The 27744-nt window shown below is 42.8% G+C and overlaps 3 protein-coding genes across 4 annotated transcripts in view; 1 reads left to right on the top strand and 2 right to left on the bottom strand.

Moving 5' to 3' along the window:
• Positions 1-4550: 4550 nt before the first annotated feature.
• Positions 4551-15159, bottom strand: LOC119159701 (uncharacterized). The gene is made up of 10 exons (XM_075889928.1): positions 15004-15159; positions 14865-14935; positions 14514-14660; positions 13304-13468; positions 12619-12698; positions 9219-9342; positions 8495-8593; positions 8335-8403; positions 7634-7778; positions 4551-5268 (listed from the first exon to the last, which is right to left on the bottom strand). The coding sequence occupies exons 1-10, from the start codon at positions 15044-15046 to the stop codon at positions 5114-5116; spliced, it is 1098 nt and encodes a 365-aa protein (XP_075746043.1). The 5' UTR covers positions 15047-15159; the 3' UTR covers positions 4551-5113.
• A 109-nt stretch (positions 15160-15268) lies between these two features.
• LOC119159699 (divergent protein kinase domain 2A-like) lies at positions 15269-19645 on the top strand. Its single transcript, XM_037412530.2, has 3 exons — positions 15269-16209; positions 16922-17222; positions 18936-19645. The coding sequence occupies exons 1-3, from the start codon at positions 15619-15621 to the stop codon at positions 19283-19285; spliced, it is 1242 nt and encodes a 413-aa protein (XP_037268427.2). The 5' UTR covers positions 15269-15618; the 3' UTR covers positions 19286-19645.
• A 1627-nt stretch (positions 19646-21272) lies between these two features.
• The window catches only part of RtGEF (Rho-type guanine nucleotide exchange factor), a 34333-nt gene continuing 27861 nt past the window's right edge, over positions 21273-27744 (bottom strand). The window contains exons 15-18 of one of the 2 annotated variants that reach the window (XM_037412528.2): positions 25247-25393; positions 24787-24865; positions 24478-24532; positions 21273-23646 (exon numbers count right to left, since the gene is read on the bottom strand). In XM_037412528.2, coding sequence (XP_037268425.2) covers positions 23521-23646; positions 24478-24532; positions 24787-24865; positions 25247-25393 — 407 coding nt within the window. In that variant the 3' untranslated portion in view covers positions 21273-23520. The remainder of the gene's footprint in view (positions 23647-24477; positions 24533-24786; positions 24866-25246; positions 25394-27744) is intronic. The other variant, XM_037412529.2, reaches the window with a different exon arrangement.

Here is a 27744-nt window from a genome sequence, read left to right as displayed (position 1 = left end):
TACAGTATTGTTACTGTGCGAGTAAAAGCAGCTATCAGCCAATAAAAATACACTCAATCCTCAAAAAAAAAAACAATCTAGAACCCTGAAATAAAACCTAATGGAGGTGGCATTTAATACTGTGTTTCATATTATACCTAAAAATAAAAATGCACACATAAAAAGTTTTTAGGTATCACAAAGTAAAGATCACCGCGGTACAATTAGTATTGGTTATAGACGAAACATCTGGTATTAGGTAATCTGTAAACTAAAGTTAAAGCTGCAAAGGGCCGGCCAGCAATTGAAGCTCTACAAACACGAAGTGCATCCAGTGGAGATGTGTCAATTTATCTATCGGCCAGAACATTAACCTAGAGGCATGATGGAATAGAAATGCACAAAGCTGCTAGCTCACAAAAGATTCAGTGGCATGCACAAAAATACTAAACACTGCCTAAACGAAATGTTCGTCAGATAGTAATAGTAGAAAGAACCACATTTATACAGGTCATTTGCCACAATAGTACAGTAGTTACAGTGCTCGTCAGTCAAATAATGGGGGTTTGACACAGCTGTGGTGGTTGCATTTCAATAAAGGCGAAATGCGAAAGAGCTAAGTAATGTGCAATCTCATTATTGAGCACCACAAGGTCAGAATTTTTGCAGCTCTCCACTAAGGCCTTCCTTGTAATCATATTGTGGTTTTGGCAGATCAAAGCATTTAAATTATATTATCAGATGTGTGAAATAATAGCAGTTAGCATGCAAGATACTTGCAACCTTGGCATGTTCATTCAACTGCTTTACATAACATTAATTCGAAGCCTCAATAAGTGTCTGATATGAAAGAATGAGATTGTGAAAATACCCCCTCCCCCTTACTTCTTTTTTTAAAAACAATTTTGGGGTTCAGCACTGTCCCTAAACTATCAATTCAACTTGCTTCATACACGTCAAATGAAGGAAAGGCTGATTGATATGTGGGGTTTAACGTCACAAAACCACCATATAATTATGAGAGACGCAGTAGTGGAGGGCTCTGGAAATTTCAACTTCCAGGGGTTCTTTAATGTGCACCAAAATCTGAGCACACAGGCCTGCAGCATTTTCGCCTCCACCAAAATGCAGCCGCCACAGCCAGAATTAGATCCCGTGACCTGCGGGTCATCAGCCTTGTGCTTTAGCCCCTAGACCACCACGGCGGGTAAATGAAGGCTGTAGAGTTTTTTGCTAAACAGGAAGCTTAACGCGAGTGCACTGCACAGCTATGCTTTGGCTGGCATGAAAGTACACAAACGAAACACACAATACACAGGTCCAAGTGACCACGTCAGGTCACTAAAGCACTTTTGATACGACAAAAATAGCACTTCTCAATGCCAAGTGAAGGTATATACCTTAAGTGCAATCAAAGTCTCGTGTGCAACACATTCTATAATTTGATTAGGTCAGAACAATGCCAAGAAAAAAGAAACAGAAGGAGACCCTGATATTAAAAGCAGTTATTAAGGAAAGGTTTTAACATAATTTATTTTGCAATAGCAATTTTTTCATAGACACATATGTTCAAACTCTCTTCTCACTACGAATTTCGACTAATTCAGTTAATTTTTTTTTGAATTTCTATTTCAGGTTCTACCTGCATCATTGCAACTCCTTTTTGTTTGAAACTGCTGCGACATACAGAAATGGTACCTATGCTATGACATAGAAGGTGGCACTCAGCACTGCCCCAGCAGTAACTTTTCTAAAGACTGTCAATCAATGCTACCTGACTGTGGTCACCTCACCAAAACTGCTGTAATAAGCATAAGACAGACGGCGCAGTGCTTAATTTTGTTGTTTGCCTACAGGCACAAGTGGTATGAACTGCATGCTAGCCTGCAGTTTTCACGAAACTCACTAAGATTTTCTGAACAAGGCAGTGAGAGAAAGGGAGTGGAACGGTGGTGCGCATTTTACCTTTAGACACAGCCTGTGATTTACCTTTAAAAACGGCATATCAGCCGCAGCAAACTAGGAATTATGGCAAGCAACACATTGTTCTTAGACAGCACTAATTTTTCCAGCGCCTTATATTTGGGCAATCGTACCTGTACCGGGAACTCGTACGAATCAACTAACACACTCAGCATATACATATACTTTTCTTACAGCTACCTTTGGCACTGTGAGCCACCTGGTCTGACTTAACGTTCTACAGACATTGAAGCATTGTCCCCAGGTGTTGGGTAAACTTTGCACTAACGTCACCCTTCAGGTAGCAGCTGTCGGTAGCCACCGAGCATTGCTCAAACGTGGTTCAACAAACATTTGGCAGAGCATGGTGTATAAGCAGGCTCTTGTGTTACTTTGGCAGCTCCTGCCACTTTTGACAAGTGAGTGCATTTATGTCGTTATGAGTTCCGTAAGATGACCTGCGTGGGCACAGTACTTAATGAAACCACCATGGTTTCACGGATCTTGTGAGCTGCAGGGATTTCCCATGATAACAAACATGGCAATGAACAAAGAAGCAGTGATTTCGAAGAAATATGTGTCTGTTATGGTGGAATAGAATACAACAGCCACATGGGCCACACAGCAGTCATTTGTGCATGAACTAAGCTGCATCTTTCACAAAGAAATAATGGTGAGGATTTCAGTATGTTTTGTAATGTGGAGGCTCTCTTCACTTCTGGTGAAAGGCACCACAAAGTGAGTGACAAATTTTACAGAACTTCTTGCACTGCAAATCGTATTGCTACCTTTAACGTTGATTACAGACAGTCAATCAGGAATTCTGAGAAAGGCTGGCCTCTACATCTTCCTTAGTTATAGATAGCTCAATGCAAAATGTATGCCAGCCTATGTGTACCGGACAGAAATTGTCAAAAGCGATGTTTTCAAGGAAAACTCTGCTTGGCCATTTCATGTTATGGCATACTCAAAAGTAAAGCCAGCACAAGCCTGTTGTGAGCGACACGAGTACACTTGCAAAGAATTCCGTTAAGTTTGCAGCTGGCCATACGAGTGAGCCAGCCAACTTACAAAAGAGGTATAAATGCCAGAGTGAAGTCACAAGGCTGGCAATGCACTCATCTGCAATGGCTATTGTGTGTACACAAATTCACAATGAAAGCAGCGAGCAGGATGTCTATAAATGTCGCCACTTTGAAACATAAAAACCTGGCGAGCACTGCATGCATTTGCCAGTTTCACTAAGTATGTGTTGTACACCACAGCATTAGCTCTTTCAGTTTCTAAGCATGCTATTTTGAAATGCTTCACTGTCCTGATGTTTCCATACATCAGAAGACTACAAGGGCAAGTTTTTTACCGTGCCTCCATTGTTAAAGTTAGTGCTGCTTCACAGTGCATCCTTCAACCAAGTTGCCCCCATTGAAAGCAGATGTCTATTGGGTAGCATCACAGTCATAATTTGCCGAAAATGACAAGAAATCATGTATCCACTGATTTGAACGGCAGCTAAAACATTAAACTGCAGCTAAAAGCTAGTCAGGCAACAGCATTCGTATCGCCTTTATGCAAATTAACGTTTAGCCCTGTCTAGTAAATGATCTGTACAGAAATAAATGTTTTGTGGGAAAACATCAGACATAGTCAAAAACTAACAGCAAATTTACTTCCAGTAATGACTTTAGTCATAAATGCCAATTATGTATATAATTTAATGATTAATGTCACAGGTCAATATGCTTTTCCCTATAGCTTCACAAATGCCCATCAGGCAAACTTTAGGCATCTAAGCTCTGTTATTGGAGCCAACAGCAATCTGTCCTGGGCGGCACAACAACGATTTTTAACTGCTCTCGGGCTGCATTATGCAACACAGCGATTGAAAAAAGTCACAGTTTCACTACAATGGCGAATGAACGCGACAGCAACAAATTGGAGCACCATACCAAGTAAGGCTAACAGCTAATTCTTTCAGGATCTGGTCTGGCGTAACTCTACGAATTGCTGGCATAAGGGAATACAGTTGCTCCTGTGAGTGAAGCAGTTTTCGAACAGCCTTCTTTTGTGCTTCAATGTGAAGTAAGCTGTGAGAGCACAGTGCCTACAAAGCTATGCACCTCCTACTGATTTCTGTACACACAACATACGTGTGGCAGTTCCCTTTTGTGCAAAGCCCTTTTCACTGTACTCTTTTGATCGAAGAGGAGGAAACATGGGTGGCATTCAACGGCGACATTCTGCTGAGCAGTTAGGTCCCAGAAGTTAAGGAGCAAGATGCCCAGCATGATTTTGCACTGTTTCAAAGCAGTGATTTCCTATTCTCTGATGCCACACAGTTCATGCTAGAATGGTGGTCACTGTCAGTAGGAGTTAGCATAAAGGTGGCAGTTTAAAACTGAAATTTCAAGGTAGAATGTGTGCTGGGAGTCCAGTATTTTTTTGTGCATGTTTACGTTTCTAAATGCACATCCATATCAAGCACTCAGCTTACGGTAAAATGGATCAGTCCGACGACTGCGTCATGGCCCTTTTAAAAGCCACATGCTGCTTGCAACAAATCCAGTTTCTAGTGGCTCTAGAGAAATACATTTCGATTAATGACCAGGAAACAAGGCAGAAATTTTCCTTTATTTTTCTCATGACTTTTGTCTTTCAAATGCACATAATATTAAAAATTTCATTTATTTTAAAGCATTTGTACCAGCAAAAGTCAGTCAGTGCACACACTCAAACCTCAATATAATGAACCCGAATTAACAAAATATTGATTTTAACAAAGTGAATGAAAAATAGTCGTGCAATAGATGTAGGAATAAACCTTTGTAATAAATTTTCAGCAACACAAAACTTATTTTTGCGTAAGATGCAGCTTTGTTATAATGAGGTTTAAGCGTATTAGAGCACCTAATGTAATTGTCACCACTAATACAGCAGACTGCATGCACAATGTTTTTGGTGGCCATGCTGCGTTTGTCTAACCTGAACTTATTATTCATCATCCCTTAAAAATAGCAAATGAAAGCACAGATGTGAAAGGTGTTTGACCTAGAAGAAAGCCAATCACATATCATCAGTATTAGGCACAAATCACTGCCTACACATACTTAAAACAATGCCCCCTTTCTTTTCACCATCAGTTCATTCAAAGCACACAATGTTCCTCCTAAGTGACCTACATCTCCATGGCTTCTTCTTCTTCCTCACTCTCACTGGCGAAGCTGGCTTTATCTTCATCCTCATCTCCTCCTTCGGGCTCTGGCCCTAACTCGGCCAAGAGCTCCTCGATGTGTGCCAACTCATCTGCGTCATCAAATTGTACCTTGCGGGCTACCTGCACAGCCAAAAAAACACAGGCACACAATGAATCAGCAAGATCAAGAAGCGCACTCCATGTAATGGAGAACTAGACCACCTCGAAAATGGCTCATGACTATCTGCAATCCCGCACTCATTTATTAGGTGCTTCTGTAACTAGTATCTGTTTTCCAAAGTTTCTCGCCCCTTCCGTTGGTACACTCACCTACCAGGCCAAGTGTTGGCAGGGTGGGCCTATGTGAGTATTCAACATTAGCCTGTCTTCCATGCCAAGACACTGGCCCTACTTTTAAAAATTAGGAGCCCTTATTATTGGGACAATGGGAGGAAGCAAAGCTTGGCCCGTGTGTGCCTGTTCTGCTATTTTTCCTTCTTCGTACCGCATTCAACAATGCTTTCTTCTAACTTTTTTTACGTCCTCCATGCTGGGAATGAGCCTTTTCCGGCTAAATAGTCTGTGCATGCGTGCCAGCTTTGAGGAGGCACCCATTATGATTTTTGGTGGCCAAACGTGACGACACCTGCGGACCAAGTGACATCTAGTGCCACAAACATGCAAATGTTTGCCCCAAAGAGAGGCGCGAACGCAGGCCTCAGAGATTGCCTTTTAGCATGCGGCGGACAATTTTGGAGTCCAAGAGCCGCCAGTTTTGATTTTGGCGATGTCCACTTGGGGTGCTGTTCAAACTAGGAAAAGGCCCATTGCACCTTCGCTCACATGCTTAGCAGCAGGAAAACTTCCCTTGCCACTTTCAAAGACGCCGCAGTGCTTAAAACAATGAAATGCTTCAATGAAATAACTAGTGACCTTGATAAAAAATCCCATTGCCATATTGGAAATTGCTGACAAACTGACAATCGAGAGAGAGTCAGTTATTGGAAAATTGCGCATACAGATATACATGTCACCGGTGCACCTTTGATGGTTTCATATACACACGCCTGCATTCGTACACCCATCGGCGCCGGGTTTTTCGCGAACTATGCTGTCACTGCCACTGAAATTTGTAACTCAGAGAAGTTTTGCTTAGAGGGTATATCACTAATGTATTAGCTTTGTATAAAAGTGTGTGTAGACAAATGCACACTGACGCGAAAATAAAAAATACATATTGTTATTTACATTACATTCGCAAAGAGCAAGTGTTAGAGGGCTAACACCATTAAAACCCTGATATGTAGCTAAAGAAATGAGAGGATAAAAACTTGCATCCAATTACACATGGTCAGTCTCGTAACGCTAGTATTAGAGATTAACAACTATTGGTATCGTCGTATTTCATGGGCCTCGTCCGCTTGTTTATACAGTCGAATCTCGATAATTCGAACTTGAAGGGGCCCGAAAATTTGTTCGAATTAATAAAAGCTAAATAAACTGAGGGCTCTTCATGCAGTGGCGCATGTGCATTGAGCTAACACACGAGGGGGAAGTTTAGGAAAACTTACATTTATTCACAAATCACAGGACATCCGTTAGTGCTTGAAGTAATCGGTGATGCGTCTGCACACGCTTGCCTTGCAGCGAGTCAATCAATTTTGCTCGCAGCTTGCAAAGCATTACTACATCGGCTTCAGCATTCTCCTGGCAAAACAAGTTGTGCGCGGAAACGTCCAGCGCCGACAGTTTCTAAAGACGACGACAACGACTGCTGCGTAGCGGAGCCTCCCGCTCTCCGCTACACAGCCGCAGCGTGGCCCGCACGTGACCAGAAAGGAGGAGCGTCTCCACGCGGAGAGGAGCAGATCAGTATTTGAGAGAAAACCAACACTCCACGGCAGTTTTTTTTTCTTTTTTGCTCTCTTCGCACGCTTCGTTGAAAGGAGAAGGGTTACGTGGCAGGGAAGGAAAAGGGAGACGCCAGACACCGGTGCGTGAGAGACCCCCCCCCCCTCAAGGCGCAGAGCCATGCTCCCACAAGGGGCAAGGGCTGCAGAAGATGGTGCCTTTTTCCTTTCCTTTAACCACAAAATCAGCGAGGGCTTTCTTTTTTTTTTCTCTCTCTCTACGCGCGCAGCGTTGGAAGGAGGGTCTTTACGTGGAAGGGACGGAAAAGGGAGAAGCATGACATGGGCGCGTCGCAGATCGGCTTTTGAGAGAGAGCAAACATTCCGCCACAGCCTTTTCTTTCCTTTTCATTTCCTTCGCGGGCAGCGTTTAGCTGTCACAGGTGCCGCCGCGGGATTGGGGGAAGGGTTGGGAGCATTTTTCGGAGCGCGGTATGTTCGAATTACCGGGCGTTTTCACCCATCGGAATACACATAGCTTTGACGGGACCTCATCGTGAGTTCGAATTAACTGGAAGTTCGAAGTAAGGGTGTTTGAAATAATGAGATTCGACTTTAGTGAATGATGAAAACTGAATAGTGAAATGTATACTTGCCTCACGAGCCTTGCTAAGGTAGTACCGTGCATTTCCCTGGTACTCTCCCCCACGGAGGTAGTTCAGCCACCCAAGCAGGTACCACACGTCAACTACTCCGTCGTCTTCTTCAATCAGACCATCGAGAACAGTGTTGGCCTCCTGCAACCCACATAAAACCACAGTACAAATAAACATCAAGAAAAATTACAATACATAATTCCTCCACCTTAATGTTTCTAGGCATGGGGAGCATGATCACAGAATAAAAACAACAAAACATAGTGGGGTGAATTAGTAATATTATGGTATCAACTTTTAATTGGTTTACTAGGCTATGCACGAATGAAATTTTGCTCAACTAGGTAAGGAATCTTTATGAGGGCTTCACATTATCATTTGCCGTGCTCAAATTAAAATATCAAAGCTTCGCACTCGGTATAGAAAAAAAAAAAAATACATGCAGCTAGGTGAGTTACATAAGAACGAGATACAATATCTAGGCTTCCATTTAATCTGGAAATAATTCCTTATGTGTACAATGTTGAAAGTTATTCGCCTTTTTATATTTGTTGTTGTTACAGACATAACCTTCAATACCCAATAAACATGATAATACCAGTTTTTTTTTTTTTTTCATTTGTATTGTGTGCCTCACATATGTCTCCAGCTTCTGCACATGATTTAAGCATAATTTACCTCGTGTAGCAATACTTACATCAAGCATCTCCAGTTCAATCAGAACCTTGGCTCCATTTACGCGGCTGCTATAACTTAGAGGACAAACCTGAAATAATAATAGGAGTGAAAATAGGGGGCATGTACAGTAAGCACAGCAGCACACTTTGAATGACCAAGGTACATGTGCAAGCAGTCACCTCTACAGGGTCACTATTTCCAGCGTCTTCACCAAGTAGCAGCCTCTCGTGCTGCGGTAGCCAAAGACTGAGGCTTCGCTGCATGGCCTCTTTTGCTGCCTGCACAAAACAGACAAGGCTATTGCTCACAAAGCATGCAAGCACTTGCAATCAAAAGGATGCTCTATGACTGCCGCTAGTGTGGTGAGTTGCTAACTAATTAGGATTCTAAAAAAATGCTGCAGAAAAAATTATGTGTCCTCAGTGAAGCCGACCCTCTGCCATCTTAAGAGGGGCACAATGAAATCATACACTACAGCATAGCGAAAAAAAAAAAAAAACATTGTTTTACAGCGAAGCTGCATACGATATGAACCTTCATTTTTATCGAGAGGAAACCAGCCATTCCATGATTTAAAACTGCCTGTGCCTATGTCTCAGTTGGAGTTTTGCATGCAAGGAAAACTCCAATATTCTTTTCAATACAAAGAAGCAGGAAACAAGTGATGAATGCTAAGGCAAGCTTGAAATGCAAGACACGCTCCCAGTAGAAGTTATAATTGCAAAAAGCACTTTCATTTGTACCAACATTTGAATGATTCTGTGCATCCAAAATGATGCACAAATAAAAACAATGCTCATTCTTTAAGGACATGTAAACATGGGGTGGGTCAGGCACTGTGGTCCTCATCAAGAGATCAATGAGAGCAAGAACTTGTCGAGTTACATGGTCAGTTCACAGCACCTCATGTTCTTGTTTGACAAGCAGGAAGTTTGCCTGTACTTGGAAGGCCTCAGGATTGCTAGGGTCTGCCTGGATGCTCTTCTGCACTAACTCTGAACACTGCTGCTCTGCGTCCTCTTCATCGCTGCATAGCCGCAAAATATGAATGTCACCAAAGAAAACCTGATAGAGTGGCTCAGACAATAACCAATAGATTGGTAAATTTATTTCCTGCTTCTGCAATGGGCAACAAAAATTGCACCAGCAGTTCTAGAAAAAAAGCTCTTGTTCAACACACTGCGAAAGTAAATATACGTGAAGCCCAACTGCAATAAAATTTTACGAGATGTGCAAATATTAGAAATTTTGAATATTTTTGGAATAGTGTTTGCTGTTCAATTTACACCGGAATTTTACTATTCAGAAGACAAATAGTCACAACGAATAAAAATTGGCTCCTTCAAATTTTAAATATGCTTCACCTCACAACACAGTCATATTGCGGCAAAGCTGCTTTTCGGGCTTCGCTACGCTTGCAAATGTACTGACTCAAGAAAACGCTAGTTCCAGCATGGAGATGATAGATATGGTAGAGATGGGGCTCAATGCTGTTTTGTGCCTGAAATTCGGAAAGAAAGTCTGAAAACTTTGACGCAAAAGATTTTTAGTGTCAGAAATTTCAGATGTTTTTACGTAATGGAGTTGATGAGGCGGATTTCGAACTCAGACTCGATAAGACAGCACCCTTGTCTGCCACGTCAGTTGGGCTTCCATAGAAATTTAAAGAAGAGGAGAGGCTGAGGAAATAGAATCTTTGCCTTTCACACACGAAGTGTTGTCAGCAAGTTTGATTGCACTGAAGCGTGTACATAAATACATTGCCTCATTCTTGGTAAACCAACTATGAAATATCACACCGATAGCACTTCAACCTGGCCAAAAGAAACCCTTTCAAGTTGATATCTCATAAAAACATGCTTAGAAATCTTCTCAAACATTTTTTTCTGCAATTCCACATCGAACTATCCAAAAAATAACTTATTATATTCTCACTTTAGTATATTTGAATTCGCTGAGCACCCAACATTTTGCTATTTGCACAGCTCTAGAAACTTCATTTTGGCTAAATTCAAAAGGAGTGTACAGCATACAACACTGAAGCGATGTTGGCAAGGACACAAGGCTGGTGGTGGCAGGATTTTCTTATTAGCAGCTTTCTAACAGCAATTAAGCAGACAATACGTATGCCTGCTTGTTGTTGCTATTAAGCCCAGGCATGCAGCTTCCAAGTTTCATCGATTCGATTCTTGCAGGTCATGCTGGGGAGCCATACAATTTAGGTCAAGTAATGCCCTTTTGTCACTTGCAGTGACAGGCAATTTCTTGTTTGTTTGTTCTCTGACCCCTCAGTTTAGGCATCAAAAATGTCTTTTGACTGGCTTTTCATATTGCTTCCAGTCTTTTCGTGAGCATAAAACTTTACCCTATGGCTCCTCTACATCATTGCTATTTGAAAGTAGGCTATATAAAGTCTCACACAATGCATGCAATGTGTCCAAGTTAACCCTCTGAGGTTTTTCACCGTGAATGTGTGACATCACCGAACAGGCACCAAAGAGTTTTCGCCGTTTATGTACGGCATCGCCTGGTTGTTGAAAAGATGCGCCTTCTTGAATCATTTCTCTTGTTTGGCATGTGCTTCCAAGCTTCTAGTATATGTTAAATTTTTTTTTCATGTACCAAGACGTCTCCATTGCCTTTTCTTTTTTTTTTCTTTCCAAAGCAGTTCGCCGGCTTCGCTAGCACATCTGAACGTGTGTACACGATGCGGCTGGTTTCGGTTTTGTCCTTTGTGTGGTTATCACTTCTCGCACCCGCAAAATTCATGGGGGTCTGGTTCCTAATCTCTCAAGTGATCGCTTGTTACTCTCTCGTTTACTGCTCCCCGGGGCGCGTTTACACATATTTCTGTGTGACGCTAAGTTACACAAATGATGCAGCCTTGGTTGCACTTCCCGATCTGAGAACCCAGAACAAGTAACTCTATTTTATTGGCAATAAGACAAAAAACTATTATAGCTTTTTCACTCGTTTTGCTTTCTGTGCAGGTGCATGACCCTACAGATGTTTTTTTCTGTGCACTCTACAATGCAGTTCGCTTATGCTATGCTCTTAGTGAACTGAGTGGCAATTCTTCCGGTGTGGACTATTCCCCAAGTGCCGAATATGATTGATTGGATGTCAGTTTGCCAGATGAGGATTTTCTTAAGAGTCCAGACTCGGGTGTTGACGAAAGAGCGGCATCTCGAAAGCATGTGCAGCAGGACAATTCAGAGTGGATCAAAGAAGACTATTTCCCAGTATTTAGTGTTAGAGCAAAAATATATATTCTGGAAAAGCACCCTGGTGTGCTTATTTTTGTATGTCTGTGAGCCATGTTTATTAAAACGTATAATTTTTATTTATGAAAGGTCACATAAAGTTTTGTTCTTATATTTTCCTTTATTTTATTCAAGTATAAACCATGTGTTTGTAACAACAATAATGTTTTTTTGTCCCTTTACAGTCTCGAAAAAAAACTTTTTTCGAGAATTTTTTCTGAAATACAATGATCTGAAGAGTTTATTTCAGCAATAAAAAAACATTACACATTTTTGCTGTGCATTTTGTGACAAAATTCGACCCACGAGTTAAAAAAAATATGTTAATTTTATGGTAGGTGGTGTGTTTGCGAGTGTTGATCACCGCTATCATCACCATCATGGTATAGCGCCGGCGGCGACAAGCCTTGGTAGTGGCGAGCAAGAAATAGGCTGGTCTCTTTCGGCTGGTGGCAGTTGCCGCGAACAGTTGTCGCTAGCGTGGGTCCCCGGTGCGTGGCACCGAGGGTTGCGCGTCGGGGGCCCTCGTGGTAAGTCAAGTGTTGGCGACGCCGCTTTTGGTGTGTGTGTTATTGTGTTTGTCATGTATTGTGTAAGGTTGTTTAGCGTATGATCACGATCGATGTATAATAATTCGGCTGACATTATTGCCATTCTAAATTAGATAAATAAATGTGTGTTGTTTGGTTTGTTCCGACCATGTCTGCTGTGTCCTTTCACTCCAAGAGCGTTGTGGTGAAAAGTTTAAATGTTAATCCATTTGTACTCAATGCCAATACTATATGTTTGTTACTAGACATCTCATGTTACTAGTTTCTTCAGGTCATTGCTATATTTGTTTTGCAACATTCGCAATTCGCGCAACATTCGCAACAGATAAGCATGGTTCTTTCTGCACTCAATGAATGGTCACATGTACCTCTATGTGCGAAATCCATGCAGGTGTTCATAGAATGTGAGAAATGTGTTTATGGCTGCAAGCACTCCTCTGCCAGATGAAGGGGGGAAACAGCAGCAACAAGTGGTGCAAATTAACTCACCAACAGTCAGTCATATAGATCTCTGCCATGGCACAGTAAGCAGATGACAGCGCTCGATTGAGGTCGGCCTCACTGCTTCCCTAGAAACAGGCCAACAGCAATGTCAGTACACGTGCCTGAAGACTCTGAACACGGTATCCATGTTTCGAAGAGTATGCCCACTCAAGTAATGCTGCACGTTTTTACCAATTATTTTTGACAGCCTAGCCATGTGGAATGTAACATTCAATATCTATTGGATACCACACTGACCACTTTCCATAAAGCACTGTCGCTGCTTTTCAGTAGCTGAAGGCCACGACAAGTTATTTGCAATTAATTAAACAGCGAGAGCAAAATTATTATGCATTGGGTATTCGTGTATCTTTTGCCAGTTACGTATGTTTTTTATATGTAAATACACGATGATTTGATATAGGATACATGATTATGGCAGCAGCCACAGTGTAAATGCAAGCTCTAACATATGTAACATTGCATGATCAGTTATACAAACTATGTTAACACAATGAATCTATTTTCCACTAACAACACAATGACGTTTAAACTTATTAAAACAAATACTATGTGGTTGCATCAGTGGTTACAGAGGGAAGGACATTTATACCAGGAGTGAGTGAGCATGTTCTCCCAGTGAAAGGGTGAAAACACACTACTATGCAGTGGTGAAAGAGCTGGCACTAACCTCAGATGCAGCAGCCAAGCCTTGTTGCTCCTGCAGCAGATTGCACAGTATCTGCACCCCCTTAGCATAGTGTGCCAATGACTCCTTGCCACCTGTCAACTGGCCCAGGCTAAGATATTTCCTGTAGCCCCCATCCGGATCCAACTGGACCATTCTATGCAACAGCTGCACAAAAAGGCGTTGAGATAACTGAATTTCTCGAAAAGAAATGACCACGAAGTGAGCAGGGAACGAAAGCAAAGTGCCTGGCTAAATAACAGTGGAAAGTGAGACTTGTATTTTTGTTTGGTTGTTTTTGCATGCAGTGAAGTCAATAAACACAGTGATGTTCGAAGGCTGCACACCTCAAATTTAGTGTTAGACATGAAGGCTTTGCCGCTAAGAACAGCCCACTTGCAGTACGCTGGGTGTAAAATGTTCCACTGCGTTGACAACGGCCAAATCTCATTTCAACCCAGCCAAAGAGAAAAAGCTCTCGGAGCTGAAATAGAGTAATAATGATCTGTATATATCAGTTGAACGCAGAATTAAAGCTCCTCATTTATGCTTATTTGGCCTCAACCACTTACAAGCTTCCAATCTCGTCATGCACTCCATCCATTTCTGTCTGGCAGACAGATCACCAGTTACTTATTCGGTACCTTACAAAGCCTCACTGGATCGAATTCTTATTTTGAACCTCACCTTAAGTATCATTCACCAGCAGATGGTCCCTGCTACAGTGTTATTACAAGTTACAATGTATAGCCTGCATAACCTCCTGCTTTCATTTAATTTTTTTTTAAATAAGGTAGCACTAATTTAAAAAATTGCCATTCTGAAAAAGACTCATTTGTAGTGATTTAACTGAGGAAGGATTACAGGTGGGCGCAGTGCTTGTGCTAAACCTTGTTTTTTTTCTATCTCAAAAGCGAATTTCTCGAAGCAGACACATGCCTATGGGAATTCTCTGGCACGCCACAGCAAACGTTTAGTAACAACACCACTCGATGAAAACGTAAGAAAGTGAAAGAATACAAAAGCGTCAAAATAAAGACATAAATTAGGCACTCATTAAGCAGACGCCCGTTTGTGTAGAAAAAAAATTTGTTGTTAGTGCGACAAAATTCCCATTGCATATCTTAGGATGACACCAACTGGGGTGAACGGAATAAAATCTATCGATAATTACTACTGTGACACAGAATAACTTTTACGCTAATGGTCTTACTTCCAGGGCGCTTGAGGGATCAGCCATTTCGAGCAGCAGGCTGGAGAGGGCATCAAGTACTTTAAGGTTGTTCGGTTCTTTTTTTAAGGCGCTTTCGCCATACTCCCTCGCTTGATCGTATTGCAGTTCGTTCATGCAGCTTTCCATCTGGTCAGTGAAGAAAGTTACAGCACAAATGAGAACCACAACAAGAAGACAGCATGATTAGCATCTCAGAACAGACATGAAACTTGTGAATGTTACTTTCCACCAATGGGTTTCGTAATGCTCGGTTCATCTCTCAAATAGCAACACAGATCCTTATAGTTCATAGTTTTCGTCACAGGCAATTCGCACAACGAAAATAGTCACCTGAGACAGGAGATCGTCGACGTTGCATTCTTCTGCTTTGAGGTTTTCCGAACTTTTCCTGGCGCCTGGTTCTGAAATATTGACGAGCAATAAGCAGCGATTCTTTGAGACTTACAACGACTCGTGTCTCGGCACTCACTTGTTTTGTTCTCCTTATTCGTCTTCTTCTTGCTTCTTCCCATGAAACCTTCTCAGTCGTCGTGCTGTCAGAGATGAAGGCCAGCAGAGCGCTGAGAAACACGTGTGTCGCAAACAGAAACATACGCGAAAACAGAAAGTGCCCGATCTGAAGCCAACGCGCTAGCCGTTTCAGAGACCAATTCTAGCCAACGTAGAGCTTAGGTGCAAGCCGAAACTAGCCGCAAATTGCAAACAGCCGGAACCGCGGGTTTCGTTTCGTTCGCTGTGCGATTTTTTTCCTGAGGCAACACTTCTCAAGGAATTGGTTGGCACAAGAGCTGCGCGGATACGATCGGAATTTATTTGAATACTCAAACATCATCTTCTTTCACATGCGCCGCGTGCAGCCAACTGGAAAGGATGAAACGTCACCGAACGCGCTCTTCGTTATTTTCGTCGTTCGCTGCCGTCGCAAGAAACATCGATTCCCCACGGTGGGTTGCGCCAGGACACTAAAGAACAGCACACCACGCTAGATCAGTCAAAAAGGACAAGTGAAAGCTCGTCCCGGACGCAACTACGGCGCCATCGTAGCCAAGGTTCCGTACGTAATACGGGATATCATTCACTCTGCATGGCGCTAATACGTTACTCCCGGGCTCGATGGCGACTGTTCTGGCTGCTGACGTCTTGCGTGTTCCTCTACGCGATATTCCTGCTTTCTTTTCACATAGAGCCGGCGTCCGAGGCCTTTCACGAGTTCCACAAGTGTCCCGCCTGCTTCGGCGATGCCTTTTGTCCGCACATGCATGACGTAAAGTTGACGGGTTGGTACAGTCGCAGCTTGCTGCGCTTCTTCAACGTCAAGAACGTCTTCATGGGTGAGCTGAACGGAACGCGCGTGGTGGTCAAGAAACTGGCGCACGACGACGAGTTTCGCGAAGTCGACCGTCGCTGGTGCCGCAGTCGTCGATGTAACGTCGCCAGCGCGGTTCGCAGTACCGTGGACAGCGGCCAAAGCCACGAAGCGGCGTTGATGAAACACTTGTTCGCCGTCAGGAAGGAGCAGGACATGACGGCGTGCCCGTCCTCTCGTTTGATCCGCCGAATGCTGATGATGCTTTCGTACAGTCCACTCATGGTCGCGCGCCGCCAAGGAGCATTGAGGGCGGCCGATGTGCTCGCTTATACCGTCACCGTCAATGCCGAGCCACTGCTTTTGCAGGTGTGTAAGCTAAGTAACAAGGTTTGCTTATATTAACTATATGAAGGTACGAAAACTGACAAGCACCCGTTTGTAAAACAAAGTATCAGGGAAATCCATGCGATTTCTCGTAAAGAAAGCGTCTTAGTTGCCGTAAACTTTGTCCTGGTCCGGGGATCGAACCCGAGACCAAAGTCCTCGCGTTGGACCAGGGTCCGAACAGTTGGAGAAGGCATTGGTTCAAATCAATTCGCTCTCGCGCACCCAATTGCGAGCCTTCTGGTTAGTTGATAGAGCAACCTAAACGGAATGGCGTTTGTCCCGGGTTCGACCCTCGCGGACCAGGACGAATTTTTAGGCAACCAAGCAACTTCGTAAGAAATTTGTACGTATATCTTTGTGACTTCGTGCTATACAAATGGGTGGTTGTCAATTGTCCTTTCATGACCTTTTCGCCACTGTTAAGAATGGTTATAGCGCACTGAAAATGAGGAAACAAAGGCATGCAAAGTGCACTATAACCATTCTTAACCATAGAATACCAACAAGCCCAGATGTCCACCTTAGTGAATTTTTCGCTACCTTAAGGGATTCCACAGAGCCAATTTGCGGTATATAGCCCTGCATGCATATAGCGGGTGACAAGATTTATTTATGCCTGCTTCGATCAACAGTATTTAGCTTTTGTCAAATGCATTGGTGCAATGTGAAGATCTGATGGGTTACTTTGCAGACGTTTCCACGCATGGATGACTGGCCATTCCCAACACTGCTGGGCAGCTGCGGTCGCACAATAGTAGAGACGTACGAAGGAGAGCCTCTCTCCAACTTCGAGCAGGCCAGCTGGACAGTGCGAGCCAACATTTCTTTGCAGCTGCTCGACATGGCCGATTTAATGACAGAGAACCCAACTCAGTATGCACTTTATATGACCGATGTGAACATGGACAACTTTGCCGTGAACGATCAGGGCGAAGTGAGGCTCGTCGACTTGGAAAACATAATTGTGGTGGACCGCATGCAGGTCAGGGCAGGTGAGTTGAAAGATGTAATCAAGCTCTTCAAGTAGATGTGAAATAATTGTCTTATTACACTAGTGGAGAATTGATTTGAAGTCAATTCAATGCACAGCAAAGAAGCCAAGTTCCAAGAAATGCTGGTTGCAGGTCAATTATATATATAGATGCTCAAATTTAGAAGTATGGACTAAGATCGCAAAGTTTATACAACTTGAAAACGTAGCTCCCGCAGCTTTTCAATGTGCGTTTTCTCACACCCGCAGTTTGAAATCTGCACAGACTTCATGTAAACATGGCCAACATATTGTAGCAGTTCCGCCAGCACATTTCTATGGCACTTTTATGCACCATTTGGATCCTGTTGATTTTGTTAACACAGGGGGAGTTCCTGCTGAAACCACTGACACTGTGTAGCAAGAAATCACCTTGGAATTGTTGTGTTACCATAGACAATCTTATGAGCATACTAAAACATGTCAGTGGCTGTTTACTGCCATCAGTGAGACTTAATTCAGCCAGTCTGCAGAAAAGGCATTGCAATATACAACCATGTTTTCATGTCCAACTGCGGAGCGGCTTTAGTAGTAGAGTTACCTCGATACATCTAGCTTTTCTACATTTCTTTTTGCCAGCAAGATAAGTAAAAGATGTGGCAATAACTAATGCTGTAGCTTCCAGCTACTTTGAGACATAGTTTCAAAACATTTCAAAAGCTTGTTGCAATGTGTGGCAGAATGATAAATATTGATTGAAATGTGCTGATGGGCTATTGGTCATGGTAACTTATGGCAGTGTTCCACGACTAATGTTATAAATAATAATAAGGGTGTCTTTGTGGTAGTTTAATACAGTGAAGTAGCACTCGAATAAAATCAGTTTAACAAACTATTCAGTTGTACAAACGTTTCCCCTGCTGAAGTACCATCGGCAGCACTTGGTGTTTCGAGCACCTGTGACTCTTGCACTCGAGACATGCACCACTCTGTCTAGAAAAGGGATTATAGCAACTGTCCTACTTCCGGAAGGAAAAAAGGAAGTAACACTTTTAGAAGAAGCATTAAGAATTACAGCTAAAAAAGCACTGATGTTCAAGGAAAAAAGTCCTTTACTGCCTAGCAGAGTGTTGTGTGGGTGAAGGTTTATGAGCGCTTGGACACAGCGACTCAATTCATGACCACTGCAGTCTTGCACACAAGTGCAGCAAGAGATTACACTTTTCAAAGAATGCTAAATAAGCAGAAATTCACATTTTGATAAGCAGCATTGCAATAAGAGTACGAATTTCATTTTAACAACTGAGGTTTTCTTTAGGTTCTAATAGCAAGTCACAACATAGCTATTTCAGTTCAGTGAACTTTCACTTCAACTAACTTTTTTCCTGGGGTGCCTTGACGTTCCCTTTAATTGTATCTGCTTTCTGCTTAGCTTCAATAAATGAGGGAGGGTGCAGGGCATCCTCCTATGAAGCCACTTACAGCAATGGTTGAGTACATGCGCTGAACACCCACAAGTGAAACGAGAGCTGCAGATGCAAGCCATGTTCTACTTGGTCAAATTGCACAGCCACGTACTCACAAATGCAGTGCAGTGAATACATTTGCATAGTCTATACCCGAGGTACGAAGGTTTCTTTGTGCAGGTTGTGGCGTGCATGCTTACAGGGCCTGCACCTTTAAAGGGAAGTGGTGCGGCCTTGGTACTAAGCGTTGGTCTTACTCTACACCACAGAAAGACGGCCAGGTTGGAAGCAATGGCTGGAACACCGGGAAGAAATGTGCCATGACTGCCTGAGCTTCAACGCGGAGGACTTGTGCTCGCACAGCGCGAGTGACCACAACTTCTACGCCGTGTGCAGTGGTATGCTAGCGCCCCGTGCCTTCTACTCATCGTACGGGGGGCTCATGCACGACATTCCAAAGAGTGTCGATGAGCAGTACGGGCTCTCCGCTCTTCTGGCCATGTGCGACCAGCCGCGGAATTCTAAGGAGAACCGCTTCGTAGCCTCCCGTCTGCTGCGCAGGGCACTAGACAGGGTGCTGCGGGCGACTACTACAACGAGCAATGACAGGGCCTTGTAGGGAATGTGAAAGACGTAGCATTTCAGTGTTCTGGTGTAGGCACTGTTCTGGCACTCTGCCATAGTTGAAGTAGCAACAACTGCCTGCCTGAACTTTCTTTTCTTCCACTTAAACTGCATTTCTTGACTGTGATATCATGCATTGTATGTGGTAACACAAACCTTTAAGGTCACTGATCGCATATTTCTTTATAACTGCATTGATGGTATTTTGTCTTGTTTTTGAAGCCTTCAATGCCACCGCAATTTTTAAGAACTGGATACTTGCCGTGCGTTGCACTATGTGCAATGCTAACTTAAAGTACAAATGCTACAGGTAGTTAGGGGGTCTTGCTAGTGCAATAAAATAACTGCAAATGTGTGTGTGATGCATTTATTCATTTAATTCTCTTAGTCTGTTTAAATAATTCAACTATTCTTTAGTGTTTTTTCAATGAGCAGTAACCATGAATACACTATTCGAGGTATTGGTGACAGAGCCTACACCCACTTGGAGACTAGATGTTGAATGAAAAAATTGTTCTTTTGACATTACAATTATCTATTAACAGCAAAAATTTTCCAACAATTTTATCAACAAAAATATATTTAATGTCTAAGCAACACTTATTGGAAGGAACAGACATTCATCTTGCAGCACATCAATTGGGACTACTGCCCTAATTTAAAATGTAGGCCATGTACCTCCATTTTGACAGGTATAGCTAAGATCAGACTCCAACTAGGTAACTGAACATATTTCTCAAGATTTTTTTTAGATATTCTGTGCAACACCAATAGCTCCGCAATACATTATTTGGACAGCATATGGCATGGCACACAAAAACGCTAAAGTCCTCTCAAATAGCTTGTCGCCACCTATCTTCGAGGCATGCATTCAAGACATATTACTCACGTTGGTGCACCACAGCCACCGAATGATGCCCTCTTGTAACGTGGAGCTGAAACTGCCTTGGTTCAAGCATACACTATCTGCTCCAGCAAGAAACCTAGAGGATGACACTTTCACTGGGTTCTTTCTATAATACCCAGCAGATGGCTGCATTACAGTTGGTAGGCACGGCAAATACAGCTGATTGTCTGTTAGCAAGCTACAGTACTTATTCAGATTCTGCAAGTGAGCCCAAATAGCACAGGGCAATCTACTAAGATCTGTGGTGGCTCACAGTTTCCTCAAAGAATGTTTCATAACCTTGCCTCATACAGACACGAGAATGCCGAAAACGTCTTGACACACTGCTGCAGTGAAGAAATTCTAGGGCAGATTGAAACAGTAAATACTGCAACCTCAATTTTGTCATGCATTTAGTGGAGTCACTATCCACCTACCAACGATTAAAAAGAAAGCTTGTGGTGTCATATAAATTTGCCTAAGATGACTCTAAAGCTGAATACATTTGGTGTGACTATTTTATCGTTATCGTAAAAACCAGGTCCCTCATCAAAGCTTTGGAGGTCGCTCAACTAGGTGCGCACTTTGTTGATGCTATAGGGCTGATAACATTGATGGTGAATTATACGACAACCCTCTGTAATATGCTGGCAGCTTTCAGTCACCCACTTGTTATGCGATTCACATGACGCAATGCCTGGTGCATTATCTGGTGCTTCCACCACACAGTATCACATCCGTTATGAGATCCCCTTAACACGAAGACTGTCTAGGGTATTTTTCCAAACCGGCCTTAAGCACCAGCGTCGCTCTTTGGTAGAACGCTTGACTTCATTAATAGTTGAATTCTTTTAAAAGTCAAACTGAGGCAAGGTATACAAAGCTGTTCTTATAACAACAAATGGTGAATCTTAAAGCATGTTGTTTATGTTAACGGTAAGTGCATTTGCAAATAAAAAGTTTAAAACAGCAAGTGGTTGAAATCAACAAAAAAACTATGCACATTGAAACAGCTCACATTTAATGAGCTCACAGTCTCTGTATCTAGCCACAACAAAAACTTAAGAAGGTATCACACATTGTAGGTGGGACTAACTGTAATCATACTTTTCGGCGCTTCATTTTTGTAGTCTTCCCTTCTTTGCCACAAAAGTGTACTCACAGAGAGAAAACAGCATTAACGAGTTTTAGCGTCTTATTATTACAGTACTATCTGGATTGCCCATGGATGGTTTCTCAACCATACACAATCGAGGACACATTTACACAGCATCTTCACACAAATTCAATGCCATATTTCTAGCAGCACAACATCCTTATAAATTGCCATAAAGCACACTTTCAAAGAATCAGCCGATAATAATGCCTGCCTGAACTGAAAGTAACAATGAATTGTGCACGAACCCAAAGTCTGACGACTGGGCTCTTTCGTAATAAGTGCGGCGCATAAATGCAGGACAAGTGGTCTGCACATGTTGAAGCTGCATTGCAACGGCAGTGATGATAAACGGTCTGTGAATGACAAAAAGTGGCATTCATGCCCAAATAACCATCATTTTAATGTGAGAGGTATATCTATATTTCTATCTAAGCTCTTGAATGTATGCAAGCACACTGTACCATTTGCTACAATGTTATTTTCGTAAAAAGACACTGTTTCAGAAAATACTTGTGTATTTTAATTTGCTACATTGTAGGGCAGTTCTAGAAACTGACATTTGCCCACATGCAACTCTTTTATACAGAAATTTTTAAGACATTATGCTAAAACTTTCTGACAGCTTCCCCAGGTCTTATGTGGCTGTGCTTCGGAAGAGGACCGCGCATAATGTGTACAAGCGCTTCCAAGCATAAGCATTTCATGTTTCCTAACAGTAATGTCTGTAGGTCAATTTGGTTTTCTTGTCCTGAGGTATACAATCTTCCACTGCTGGTATAGAACAAATTTTAACGGAAGCTCTGCACTATGCAGTGTAGCAACAGAGTTTGCATGGGAACTGCCTTTTACCAGATCTTTTGGAACAGCACAATTTTCTTGAACATATTTGCATTTTCATAATGTAAGCACAGTTTGAGAACTTGCTCAATGACTCAGTCAGTTTTTACAAAACAGCCACTATAATTTCACACAACACAGTGGCACAAAAGCCTCCTCCGCAGAGCCTGCCGAATATTAAATAGTACATAAAGTGGCCATAGTAATCGATACATCACTTGACAGAAGGTAAATGAAACATGCTTCAACTAAAATTAAGGTTCAGGTGCTACACGAGTCAGCTTGTTATCCTACATCCTCACGGTCTTGAGCTACCATTACTTGTGCAGACAAAAGAGCATCTGTGTAGAAGTTTAGAAAACACTAATTTTCATGTGGCTGTCACTTTAAAGGAGGATCGTTGCACTCGCTTTCACTCGTTTTTTTGCAGTGTCCAGAGAAATTGACACGTACACTGCCTTCTAAGCAGACTTTCTACAGGAATTTCATTACACGCAGCCACCATTGAAGGTGCTACAATTTTGTACCAGAGCATGCTGCATTCAACACGATCCTACAATAAAAATTACTGTTTTCTTTCTAGTCGTGGCATTCTGCCTCAACTCCTCAAGTCCCATGCAACAATCAATATCTATGCACAGTGTACTTGGGCACAACATCTTGTGATTACGCTGGGGTCGCCTACTTCCATTCTTGAATGACTGCACTGTGATTAACATCTTATAAAATGGCTCTTTACAAAAAACTGCAATACTGAATCAATGCAACCACAGACAGGCATTGAAACTAACTCAGCAAAATGGCATTATTTGTCATCAAACATTATTTGGCAGGACTGAAAAAATACAGCAGCATGGTCATAACAAGGGTTTACTGATAATAGCTGTCATCCATCCTCTGGCCGTCTTCACACCATTCAGAACAGTGCCATCAGGGAGCAGAGTCCTCGCATCCTGAACAGTCTAGGGAGAGAACAAAAGCTTCCATTTCATCTCTACCATCGACAACACCAACAGCATGAGCAGGTTTACAAAGAAGATGATGATGCTGGTCTAGCTGGCTGTCTGCACTCACACCTGAACACCTGCACCAAGCTACCGAGACGCGAATGTTGGAACGCTGCCAATGCTGTAACGCTGCAAGACGTCGAGACAAGACACAATGGTAAATTAGCTAGCCTTTTGCCATTGTGCCTAGAGATAGCTGCCGCGCAGTTGGACAACAAATGGATGGAGAAGTACTGCAGCAACTGGCACCACTGCAGTGTCCTTTGGATACACACACACCACGTAAGAGCAACAGAGAACTGCGTGACTGGCCAGCCAACGGTGGCCTTGTAGCATGCTGGTCAGGACTCTGTAATGAGCAAGGGTTGGTCGCAGGAGCTTAGTAACAGGTGCTGTCGTAGCATAGCCTCCAGTCGCATTCGTGCCTGTCGCTCTTCCTCGAGTGCACGTGAAAGTTGGCTCGTCTCCTGCAACAACAGTCAATCATCAACGCACATCATGAATATGTCAGAGCAAGTGCATCAACTGTTTGATGGCACACCATGTTAATCAAGTCTGCAATAAAGCTCCCAAGTGCTAAAGTCAAACTAAAGACCAGCCTGCTTTGCATGTTGACAAGTCAGCATGTAAACCTCCAGGCGTGAAGCCTAAATAAAAACCTCATATACTTTTACTGCTGCCAATGCACACTCTTGGCACTACCTTAGGTGATGTGAAGATGAAACATCTGTACTTGCGTAGTGCCATATCAACAGAAGTTGATTGGAGTAATACTTTATGGTAGGTTGAGAAACACAGTGCCAATAAATAGCTTTCAAATTCATGGCCTCCTATAACACATTACTTAGACACTTTTTCCACTTTGAAGAAAATTGGAGGACGCCTGAGCTTCGCCTTCAAGAATAGGTCACAATAGCATAATCATGCCTCAGGCACATCACTTTCTGAAACTGCTAACCTGCTTCAGTTGTTGGTGCATGCCTCAACTGCAACACTTTATGAGTATGACTAATAAACGCTGCTGATTGGTAGTCGCGGCTCCAGAGAACATGTAGGCCAAATATTATAGCACAGAATGTGGCCTGGAATTTAGAATAAATTTTCAAAGACAGCTAAAATTGCTTTCTCTTCTATCAACAAATGATGAAACAAGCTCAAAAATCACTACTCAAACAAAGTAAGCGATTTGGCTATCATCCACAATTTTCAGAATTAAGCTGCTGCGTCATTCAATGTTTACTTAACATTAAGCATTCTACAGTCAAGTAAATGCTGAAAAGTGACAGCGCAACACTTACAGTGCGCAGTTCCTTGACTTGGTCTCTCAGGGCGTAGACAGTGTCAACAAGGCTTCTGCAAGGCACATCAAATGTGGCGTCAAGATAGGCGAGATAGGCAGTATGTAGCAACTCCTTCAGAAGTACAATTGTACAAAAATTATCTGTAGTAGCCACAATACCTTATCAAACACTTTGTAAAAGGCAAGCTGACGCACGTCTTCAACAAGTGTTACTCCAGAAAAAAAAAATCTATAGTCACATCCTTCTTTACAGTGAGTGCTGTGAAATGTTAATCTGCTCTTCATGATCAGAATCAAACACATTTACCTCTCCTCCATGCCTTTGGTGTCTTCAACAATAATTTTCTCATCCTCTGCAACTAAGACTTGCGGGCAGTTCATCAATGCTGTAGATTAAAAAAAAAGAAAAGCAACACATAGGTCAGTGGATGCCTCACTTTAGAAATGGTATGTGGAACTGATGAAAACCTAAAAAACACAGTAGACTCCTTCTGTGATACTAAACTGCTGAGTTCTCTGAAAACCTTAACAGTTTAAGAACTTTTGTTTAGTGTCCCACACATCTAGAGCACTTTTATAAGACTGAGATCTACAACGTATCACACAGACTTGAAAAAGTTTTAGTGAAAAGTTTCGGTGCAAAATTAAAAAAACAAAACTATTGCTTACACCGCCGACACCAGCAGCAACGCCACTCGACATATGAACGGGCGCCTAAAAGCTGTGATCTAAAAATTTTAAAAAAGTTCAATGCGTGCAGGGTGTACCCGAGTTCACCGTGTGCCTTGCTCGAGAACTGCTGCCGCAGTAGGCCTCGATGACTTGCAGCAGCTGCATGTCGTCCACATGTGGAGCCCTGTCTTCAGCAGGACCTGCACAGGCGCCGCCCAGCCACAATTCACAACATGCCTTGCCTGCACATCGTGTCGATAAAGGCTGCATCAAAGTGGTGTCCTTAAATGTGACTCAACCAATCACGAAAAGGTGCACGTAACGTGGCAACTGAGAACTTACTTTCTGGCTATTACTTCTACCTTCTGTTAAAAACTCGGTGAACGAAGAGAGTTAAAGGGACACTAAAGTCAACTATTAAGTCAACGTTGATTGTTGAAATGGGGGTCCAGAAACCTCATAGTGTTACTTTTGTGCCAAGGAAGGCCATATTTTGAAATAAAATCACGTTTTAGGGGTCCGCATTGGGTTAGCGCGCTTAAAATTACCCGCCTAAAGAAGCGGATCAATCGGTCTGTCTCAAGTCACTGTTGCCATGCACAACGTTGCCCGGCTTTACTGTGCTAGTAGCAGCATACCGAAAGCAGAGGGAGCTACAGCAGCAAAAACGGCCATTGATCAATTTTCCTCCATTGGCTCCGAGATTGCAGATGCTTTTGTTTCAACTGCGCCCCGCTAGATGGCACCAGCTGTACCGTGTAACCACGCCAAAATTGAATTTTTGAACCACTCGCGCCATTCCCCATGGTAACATCCGGTGGTTATTTTTTCCGTGAATCAAACAGAAACGAACAAGGAGCATTTCATTGGGTCTCTTGATGCACGGAAAGTTTTTTATTAAGTGCAGTTAGATTGATTACTAGTGATTAATTGTAGGCGGTCCGTCTGATGTCATCGGTAGCATTCTGAAAATGTCCTACTGCAGTGCTTGTGTTCTTGTGCATTTACTTTAATTTCACGGTAAGCAGGGCCCTGTTGTTGGTAATATTGACGTTTTAGGTATTGTCATACATTGAGCTTTCACTCTGACGTAAATTGTTATTTGACTTTAGTGTCCCTTTAAGATCTTTTATATGAGATGTATGTTAAAAAGGCGCTCGGATATATATATATATATATATATACACCCAAAAAAAAAAAATACCCGAATATAATATACCCCCCAAAAAAAGGATACATATTTAGTAAATAGCGGACTTGGGGACAAGACAGAATTACGATCGACACAGAAGCAATAAAACAATAAGCAAGAGAGACAATGTTTTGCTTCAGTTTGCAGCAACCTGCCAAAGTTGAGTCACGCATGAAGTTACCCTATAGGCAACAGCTCCGTGGAAAATGTTTCCGATTATAAACGAGCAAAAAAAAAAAATCGCCAACAGGCAAGTTTTGAGACTTCAAAGGAAAGGTTTTCGAAGTTTTCAATGTTTTCTTTTTAATTTAGTTTTCTTATTTTAATGGCGCATTTTTATTGTGGCTTCACCGAGCGAAGCGAATGCTACGTGCAACTTTAGAAGCGCGGCCAAAATGCGCGATGTCGAGCATTTACACTGACGCGCTGTGACTACGCAATAATGCACAAGCACAGCACGATATGCTAAAAGGGCTATGTCTATGTGCTTTCTCTCACATTATATATAAATATTATGAGACCACGTCCGGTACGGCAGCAACCAGGTTATCTTTTTTAATCCAGACGCAGGAGCCAGAGAGCCAGCCCGCGTGACATACGATGATGATCACTACAATGGTTTGGTCATACAGATGAAGATGAAGTACATATTCAGCGCTCACACTATTTCCACTTATGAGACCACGTCCGGTACGGCAGCAGAAGAAAGCTCAGTGTCCGTAATACGAATGAGGGGCCGACCACACGAAATTACAGCAGACGCCGCTGACAAGAAGTCCCAGCCTAAGATTATCTGATGAGAGCACGAAGACAGCACAGCCAATTATGTGATGACGGATTCCATCGATGAGAATACGAGCAGTGTACAACCCGGTCGAGCGAATTGGACTGTCATTAGCGCCGCATAACATGGGACCGGCATAAGGAGTTTGCACTTTACGCAGGCGAAAACACAATACACGATCAATTACCGAAATTGCAGCTCCAGTGTCTATAAGGGTGTCAACAAAAACACCTTCCACACAAACAGGTAGTAAATTAGCTGGACGAGACGGAGGAGTTGTAACGTTCCGACAACAAGCAGTTTCCCCTCCAAAAACTGCACCTTCTAGTTCTCCGAGTCCAAAGAGATCGGAGCGGGATGCAGGGGTGATGACGTACGCCAAAACGGTGACGGAGAACGGCGGCGAGATGAACGAGAAGGATGGGGCCCAACATGAGACCGTGGAGGGGAGGGCGACTGACGGGAGGTGGATGAATACGGTGCGGGATCGTATTCATCGGGTCTCGGGGCCAAGTCTCTCTTGCAAGCTGAGTAACCACGTCGTTCATCCTGCTGACGGCGGCGGCAGGAACGGGATATATGACCCCTTATGCCACAGTTTCCATTCTCTGGGAATC

Source organism: Rhipicephalus microplus, chromosome 1 (genome assembly GCF_043290135.1).
Source record: "Rhipicephalus microplus isolate Deutch F79 chromosome 1, USDA_Rmic, whole genome shotgun sequence".
NCBI lineage: Eukaryota > Metazoa > Arthropoda > Arachnida > Ixodida > Ixodidae > Rhipicephalus > Rhipicephalus microplus.
This window is presented reverse-complemented; position numbering and strand designations above follow the sequence as displayed.